General features: G+C 42.1%; 1 protein-coding gene across 6 annotated transcripts in view; it reads right to left on the bottom strand.

Moving 5' to 3' along the window:
• Positions 1–559: 559 nt before the first annotated feature.
• The window catches only part of usp54b (ubiquitin specific peptidase 54b), a 57,192-nt gene continuing 48,607 nt past the window's right edge, over positions 560–9,144 (bottom strand). For 5 of the 6 annotated variants that reach the window (XM_039787929.1, XM_039787928.1, XM_039787931.1 and 2 more), the window contains 4 exons: positions 5,887–6,713; positions 4,166–4,293; positions 3,932–4,063; positions 560–942 (listed from right to left, as the gene is read on the bottom strand). In XM_039787929.1, the coding sequence (XP_039643863.1) occupies positions 856–942; positions 3,932–4,063; positions 4,166–4,293; positions 5,887–6,713 (1,174 nt within the window). In that variant the 3' untranslated portion in view covers positions 560–855. Of the gene's footprint in view, positions 943–3,579; positions 3,720–3,931; positions 4,064–4,165; positions 4,294–5,886; positions 6,714–9,144 lie in introns of all 6 variants that reach the window. The other variant, XR_005637805.1, reaches the window with a different exon arrangement.

The following is a 9,144-nucleotide window of genomic DNA, read 5'->3' as shown; positions in this document are numbered from 1 at the left end:
CGGAAACTCCAGCTAGACACTTGTGAAGTGCACTCCACTTCTATTTGAAATGCAGACATGAGGAAGTACCACTTTAAGTTTATCAATATTTGTTAATTATCATTATCAACATTCCATAAGGTCTTATTTATTAACATACAGGTTTCATACATGACTTTTTCTGTACATGACTTTTAGTTATTAGTGAGTTCGGTCTCGGGCGAGTTTACTGTGCGCGCACACAGGAAGAAAAAAACAAACAAACCCAAAAACAAAGAGAAAAAATATGGCTGTCCATCTGAAACAGACCCAGTTCGGCTATGTGTACGTCCAATAGGAAATGCCCGTGAAGAAAGAGGAAGAGGCGTGGCTACTAGGTAAGAGTCTCCCCCTGAGCTGAGGGTCCTGTAGGATGGAGGACGAGTCTGCCGCGAGCTCAGGTCATAGTCAGACCCCGCCAGTGGGCGACCAAGCCAACAGAACCACTGAAAGCGGCATGCTCGCCAGGCTGACTGCACAGGGAAACCCTCTGAAAACCCAGGGGGGAGACGAGAAACAACAGTCCCAGGAAGTAGGGGGGGGGCGGGGTTGAGGTTGTAGTTGGGGGTCAGAGTGACTGCATAGACAGAATAGTAGGTCAAGAGGGAGAGGGAGGGAGGCAAGGAGAGGCTAAGCGGGGTGCTGCAGGCGCTGAGGGAGGCTCTATGTCAGTGCAGATGTGCATGTGTGCGTGCATGTGTTTGCGTGTGCATGTTGTTTGAGGGAGAAGGAGGAGGAACAGGATAGGAGTTGAGTTAGATCCTCCTGAGCCAATTCCAGGTCCGTCAGACGGGCCCCGGCGCTGCTGCCCCACGTGGAGCTGGACGCTGTGGGACATTATTGAAGCAACGCGGGACTCTGGTCAGAAGACAGCTTGACCCCCGTCAGACACAGCCAGAAACTCCCCGCACTGCCCGACAGCTCCTGAGACAAGAGAAGAGACAGATTACAGATTACAGTAGCATGAAGGTGCATTCAAACATTAAGAGAGAATTTTAACGGCTAAACTATGAAATAGATTTGAAGTGGAAGAGGTACGCCGATCATTCACGTAGAAATCAGTTTGAGCTAGCCACAAATGTTCAACACATGCAAACACACACAGCAGTTCAAATCCCAAACATAATGATGCTCTAAACAACATGTCATGTGCTGTTTGGTGCAAGCTTCTAAATTACTTGAAACCTGACGTTCCCCCACGTTCTACTTAAATCTACCCCTAAGTAGGACATTTTGTCTCACATGTTTTCACCACATATATTATATATTGAATATAATCTCTTCCCTGAACCAATACACTAATTAAGTTCAAACACACAAGGCCATTTTTTGTATTTCTGCACCATTTCAGTTGAAATAATTAATTAGTCATGTCTTGTACATCAATTTATAGGCCTCTTCCTCTCATTTATCTTTGGAAACTTTGAAATCTAATGTAAAGTTCTGTGAATTAGTAAAGTGATATGACAGCGCACCAAAAAGCCGCTTCCAGCACAGGGTTGCAATGCAAAATATATATAAGATAAAACATTGACATAAAAAGGGAAAAGCAATAACTTCCATGAATTGACTGCAGCAACATGTGTAAAAGAGAAAAGAAATGGGGGAATATTTTTTTGCACATGGAGTAAGTTGTATATGAATTTCATCAAAAGAGGAATGTTTTGAGATAAACTAAATAAATTTTGAGCTATTCACAAATTTAGGTTTAAAGGTCCAGTGTGTAACGTGTTTAGTTGTTCATTAACAAAATCTGTCTCACAAACTTGTCCTTTTTTTTTAATGAATATTAACCACCACCATCAATTCCAAGTATTCCTTTTGGCTTGAAATTTTACATTTGCATTCGCATGAACTGGGGCTGACGCTCACATACTGCTCCGCCTTTTGCGTTTTCGCTGTCACATGATAAACTCACAGGTGCTGCTAATGCTGCTAATGGGTATCGTAGCTGTAATACGTACTTTGAACTGCGCGGTGCGAGAGAGTTGATTGCAATATGTGATCTCAACGCTAGATGGGAGAAATTCTTACACATTTGACCTTCATAGAGTACTGAATGTGCTATTTTGTACTCAACAAAAAAGATTCAACCTTTTCTAACCAATAATGTATTTATGGTAATTTATATTCCTCTTGTCTAGTCTTCTCTAGTCATTTGACTAATTGCTTTACTGAAAAAAAAAAAAATAGAAACAATCTCACATACCATGACCTTTACATGGAACTTTAGAAACCTGGTTATCCATCTGCCTGTATAATTAATGCAGCTTTCTGAGCATGTGCTGGCAACTGTGCCTTGATTCCAGTGAATGATAAGAAACCTGGATCAGATCTCAAGCTGGCTTATCCAGGTTTTTTCAAACTGGGTTATAATGTTTACATCCACAGAACAAAGACATGCAGCCGAAAACATTTGGGGAAGAAAGCCAAGTATATGGAGACCAGTTTTATTTGGATTCACCTCACATCTCAAACAGACTGAAAATAAATCTGACAGGTTTCAAGGGTCGGTGTCTACTTGCTGTTTTTTTATTTTTCTGTTTTGTGTTTGCAATATCCTTGTTTCCTGGTTTCCTTATTATTTAGGTACCAACACCTCAGGCACCTTGCCCCACAATTGTCATTTTCAACTTTGTTTTATTTTGATGTATTACATATTCTGCAAAAAAAAAAAATAGTTTCTCTTGTCAGTGTTTCGTCTAAAAAGTTAAGAACTGAAGAGACACATGCAGTGACAGTGATATAGGGTTAGAGCAAGTTGTTCCAAGCTCTCGTTTTGGGCAAAATGATGGACTTATTACTTTAAATAAATATTTAAGTTTTTTCTACTAGAGAGAATAAAAACATCTTGTTAAAAATATTTCAGATCGATGTGCATTAGCCTCAGCTCCCACAGTGAGGTGTGATTTTTGCACTCTAAAACTGAAGTTGAAGGTGTGAAAACATGAGCTGATGCCTCTGCTTGTCAGATCATAAAAGTCTCTAAAAAAAGAGATAGCTTAAATGACACAAACAAACCTGACAGGGCAGCAGTTTGTCTACATGCCATCCTGGCATGGAGTAAGGCTTCAAAAGTTGAAAATAACCTGTGTTGTTTCTGACGGGTGCCCTGATTAAGATAATGTTGTTGTTGAGCTCATTTGTGATCTGTCCTTTAAGAAAAGTTATAGATAGTTAGTTTATAGAAGGTAGGTGATTTCTGCTGGATGTTTCAACTAAATTTGACACGTGGATTTTCCCAGGGATGAAAATAACCTTTGGCTCTCCACAGTTATTACAAATTAGTGCACATCCCCAGGATATAGCTATTTGCAAATAGGGGCTTAGCCTGCTTTTGTGCCACATGTGTTTGCCAGAAAGTAAAATGCTCACCAAAAATATCAAGAAAATACTTTTACTTTGCTATTCTGACCTGATTTAGAAATTGCTCTGAAACACACTCATCTGGCACTCAAAGTAGCTAAACCAAACTCTTCACAGTCTTGAGCAGATGAGTGGTATTTTCCTTAAACGATTACAGGAGTAACGCCATATGAACTCAGCGCAGTCAGTGTTTACCTGTGAAGCAGTGGAGGGAAGTGGTGATGAGAAGGTGTTGGTGATGGGAAGAATGAAGGAGATGATAGTGGTGGAATAGCAACAGGGACTCAGAAGAGAGGAAGTAAGCAAGGAGAGGCACTGACATCAGCCTGCTTCACCTTTGAGAGAGAAAGAGAAGGAGAAGCAGAGAGAGGAGGACAGATTGGAAATCGAAAAAAAGCAGGACAAAAGGGAGAAACGAGACAAAGAGCAGGGGAGAAGAGCACAGGGAAAAGCAATGTGTAAAGTGCCACGGCCACGGGATATCGGGCAGATGCAGTTTAACAGCACGGCCACAGGGAGGCAGCAGAGCACAGGGAGTCACACTCACGAAGCTGCGGGTTGCAGTCAGCCGGCTGCGGCGCGAGGTCACTACTGTGCCGCTCAGGCTGCGACCAATTCGTCTCAGGTTTTCCCCATCATCAGGCTCCACCCCACAACGCAGATCCCGCAACATCATTGGCTGCAGAGGGAGAAAATGTCTGTCAGATGCTGGAAAATGGATCCAACTGATGACCTGCGAGCATGTGAGGGGATTCTGTTGGAAAGACTACGTAGACAATACCTTGTTGAGGTAGGTGGGGGTGCTGGTGCAGTCTGCCCCGTACACACTCCTCTCCATGTCTGCGTTGGGGGTCTTGGAGCGAGTCTGCCCTCCCACTCTGGATATGAGCCTCTCTGATGGGCTGCAGCCTTAAAACACACACAGGCACGTTTAAAAAAACACAAAAATACAAGGATGATCTCTAAAACATGTCATCTTTTTAACAACTTGAATGTTTCCCTAAATTTAACCTTGCAAAGCCAAGGTAAAACATTATTTATTCAATACAAATTCTGTTCCTCCCCTTTACTGAACCAATATATCACACTTATATTGAGTAAACTGTTCAAACACAAGATGCAGTTTTTTATGGTTGCACCATTTCAGCAAATTAAATTATAATGTCATTATAAATAATGTCTAGTGCATCAAATTATGAACATTTTCCTTTAATTTATCTTTGCAAACTTTGTTTTTTTTACTTGAATTTAACATAAAGTTGTGTGATTCTGGGGAAGTAATGTGACAGCACACCAAAAGGTCTCTTCAAGGACAGGGGTGCTTGGCCAGAAAAATAACAGAAATGTAAAAAATCCATGTAAAAGAGTTTCCAGAAACAGCTGCAACAACCTGTCTGCAGAAATACTCTTGTGCTGCCATTCTACATACAACACTGTATACAGAATACATACTAATGCTAATAATGTACTAGTCTTTTGCAGTTAGTATCCTGTACAAGAAATCAACTTACATCACCGTTTTATACGAACAGGGAATGATAATAATTATGATTATTCTATGACTTTTGCATAAAAGTGCTTAAACTTAAGGAGACAGCAAAATGTTTTTCAAAAATCGAAATGCTCTAAATTCTTTTGCAGCCGTGAGCAGCTCATCCATTTGTGCTTTGCATTGTGTGAGAGGGTTTTTCAGCATACTGACTGTTTTTAAGTATAACTACTACATATATTAATATTAATATAATACTTCATACTGAAAACCTGCTTAGAATTAGTGTATAGTAGTGTTAAACTGGGACACAGCTAAAGATTTTTAGCTTGTTTTTCATTTCTTAACATGGTTTTAAATACAACGCATGTGGGACTTTGTACATTTAGCCTTATCTCTAGTAGGAATCAAATTTAACAACAAATTAGAATTTATGTTTTGAGAATTAACAGAAAACTTGACTATAGAGTACCATAGAAAGCAACTAAAAATTATTTTCATCATCAATTACTCTGTTGCTTGTTTTGTTGATTAATCAATTAATCATTAAGCTCATGAAATATGCAAAAATTGCGAACAAAAAAAAACAATCACTAAGCTCCCAGAGCCTAAGGTAACGTCTATAAATTGCTTATTTTATTCGACTATTATCTATTAACAATGTTGAAAATGGAAAGGATAAATTGCTTACACAGTTACTTGATTATCAAAATTGTTTATAAATGTTCTGACGATTAAATAATAGTTTAATTATTATTTAGATATTATTAATATTATAATCATTTCAGCTCTACCATAAAATCTTTTAGGGATTCATAATTAAATTATACACGTAAATTACATTAATTTACGACATATAATTGTATTACATTTTTAGAAGTTTTACAAAAATTGTGGTAGCTCTTGTTTTTGTGCCTGACTGCATGTGTGTGTGTGTGTGTGTGTGTGTGTGTGTGTGTGTGTGTGTGTGTGTGTGTGTGTGTGTGTGTGTGTGTGTGTGTGTGTGTGTGTACCTGTCTTTCCAGCCAGCAGACTGGCCTGGTAAAGGGAGTCAAGCTCAGACAGCTCAGCCTCTTCGCGGTCACAGCAGGGATCACTGTGTTGCCCTGGGGCATGCTGGGAGCTGTAGTGCCCTGGAGAGGACTGGCAACTGTAGCTGTAGTGCTGACTGGAGGTCTGCGGCCTGATGGGGACACAGCGGTCCGGGGGCGTTTCATACGGTGTCACCACGGCGTCAGGACGGTCCAAACTCCAGGAGGACCAATGACGTGTGCCGCTGTCGGCGGCAGTTTCGTGCCTCGGCCAATGCTGAGCAGCATCAGTGGGGGAATGGGGCTGGGGGGGCTGCCAGAGAGGCATGAGAAGTTTCCTTTGCCCGGAGGCTTCCAGAGGGGAAGATGGGGGAGGAGTAGAGGATGGAGAGAGAGGGTGTGTGTGTGTGGGTTCAAGGTGTGTGGAGTGTGCAATGTGTGTGGTGTGTGTATCCCAGAGACGCAGAGGAAGCGAGGGCAGAGAGATGGCTAAGTGCTTCCCCAGGGGTCTGACACTCACCCCCCCTGCCTGCAGCAACTCGCACAGCCTCACCCCTGTCCCCTCCCTCCCATCCTTGCCTTCCTCCCATCTCCTCCCCATGCATCCACCCTCCTCCTCCTCCCCTTGGCTAGAAGGTGCGCAAGGGTGAGGGATGCTGAGGGTGAGCAGGGGTCGAGAGGGAGCGGGCCGATAGGGTGGAGGAGGGGGCGGGTCCGGGCCCAGAGCAGCGTCCTGGTTGGGCGCTGCCTGGTCCTCTTCCTCCTCCTGATTGGGCGTCAGCAGTACTTGGACCGGGCCAGGCTGTTCACTGGAGGACACAAGAGAGGGAGGGTGTCAGCAAAAAAAAAAAAACAAAAAAAAAACAGTGCTGCTCTGACGTCAGGTGAGTTACTGCATAGAGGGAAGGTCACAACAGCACTACAGGATAAACAAGCAGAAAAAAGACACACACGTACAAACACACACAAGCTCTCATACTTTCATACAGAACAAACAGCTACGAGCACACAATGATGCAGCCGTGTGCAAGCACCGCTTTGTGTATGGGATTCCACAGCCATGCTGTTTATGAGACAGGCACAAGCTCAGCTCCATTGACTGACAGATCGCTGCAGGTTCACCAAACGTAACTCTCTGATCTGAATCAACATCCAGCTCAAACAACCAAGGACTTGATGACTTCAATCTGATTATCAAAACAGCAATCTACGCTATGCTGCATTGATGCAGTAAATCAACACTGAAAATAAATGTGGCTTATACAGTCTGGAGTAATTCAGTCTCGGCGGGCCACTATATTACTTTATTGATTTACATACATTGATGTGTGGAGGATATGATATATGTTGAACATTAGTGGAACGTCTCTGCAGAGATCCCGCACTCTATCAGAGTAGCTGTGTGTAAGTCCATAAATTTGTGTGTCTATTTTTAAAGACACAAGAGTGTGCGCAAACCTGTCTGTGTCTATGTGAGTACCAGCCCCCATCCCCCACATTAACTCTCTCGTCTCTTTTCGGCCTTAGTAATTACCCAAGAGGCTTTGCAGCAGCAAGCTATAAATCAGAGGCTTGTGATGATCAATAGAGGAGAGGAGGAAGGTAATAAAAGAGGCTGAGCACTGAGCTTTACCTCCTACTTCCCTGCATCATGTTGTTATTCATTTTTAACAAAGTTTGCTGCAGATTAAACTGAGTTCTAATGAAACAGGGACTTAACCCGTAATTAACATCACTAAGTTAGCAAATCCAATCATTGTATTTACTATAAATTCAGCTGGTTCAAAGTGCCGCAGAAAGACCTCATGGGATATTAATGACCACGTTTAAGACATTTACGGGATTGGCTCCTCACTATATTTGTAATTTTCTAACTTCATATGAGTTTAACCCAAGATCCTCTAGGAGACTGGGTCTTTGTGATTAGGGGCACTTGAATCTAGAATTTATAAAAAATTAAATAGCTTTTAAAACAGTTTTAGTCTATGTGTTTTTATTGCACTGGTACACTGCAGCAACGGTGCCTCTGCAAAATAGCCTCGGGAAGGAACTTGTTTTGGTGTGCATGTTTTGGTGGAACATGTAGGGAGACGAGCTCTGGAATTAAAATGGCTGTCGAATGTGTGATGAGAATTATACTCAAAACAAGTTAAATATAATTTGTCGGTTCTAGCTCAAAGCTTTAGAATGCCAACACAAAGAAAGCAGAAGGTGAGGGACATCCGGCCGAAAATGAAGGACATCCGGTGGAACCTCCAGCGACAGTGGAACTATCCCCTAAATGAAACGTCGTCAATATAGACCATATTTTATACCACTCTGATCTGTGCATTTTCTTTGTTGAGTATTTGTTCGATTAATTGATTACTAATTTGGTCTATAGAATGTAAGACAATAGTGGAAAATGTCTGTCACTATTGTGAACAGTTGACATCTTTAAATTGCTTGTTTTGTCTGACCAACAGTCCAAAAGATATTCAGTTGACTGAAATCAATGGAATGCATGGCCCCGTTATACTTGCCTGCAAGTCTAAATCGTATTATTTAAATATGTTAGATGTGATTATCTCAGATTCTAGATGAGCTGCCTAACTCTTTAAATATTACATATGACACTTCTTATGAAACTTCCCTGCTGAAGCTCTCTTTCCCCTCCTCGCACAGCAAAACTAACACATCCGGAGGAATCCACACTGACCTACTGTAACACACAAACACAACAGCAAAGAGCAAAAAACACAAACCACAGTGCAGGATCTGGGACTACAATCGCACGGCAGCACAGAGGACACAGTGACGGACTGCAGCTTTACAGACAACACAAAGAACAGAGGGAAGCCTTGACAGCACACAGCTACAAAGAGCAGCACAACAACAATGCATGGAAGCAGTGAAGCACGGAAAAGCAGAGAGCAACTCTGTCTCTCTCTTTTTTATTCTCGATGGCAACATAGAGCCCAGCAAAGCAGATTTTTACTGCACTGCAACAAACACACAAACACAAAGGGGATAAGACGTTACTGTATATAGCCAAGTGCTTGAGAACACACACACATTCATTCAGACACACATACAGCAGGATGTGAGAGTGCAGTGCTTGGGGTAACAAAAAAAGGGGTTCTGGGATTTTTGGCAGCCAGAGCTGAAGACACACATGAGGGTGTTGAGGTGTTTTTAGACAGCCAGCACCCAGAGGACACACACAGAGGAGTCCTGAGGTGGATTTAAGGACAGCTTGAG

Source organism: Perca fluviatilis, chromosome 21 (genome assembly GCF_010015445.1).
Source record: "Perca fluviatilis chromosome 21, GENO_Pfluv_1.0, whole genome shotgun sequence".
In the NCBI taxonomy this organism is placed as follows: domain Eukaryota; kingdom Metazoa; phylum Chordata; class Actinopteri; order Perciformes; family Percidae; genus Perca; species Perca fluviatilis.
The sequence above is the reverse complement of the archived record's forward strand: the minus strand, read 5'-3'. Positions and strand labels throughout refer to the sequence as shown.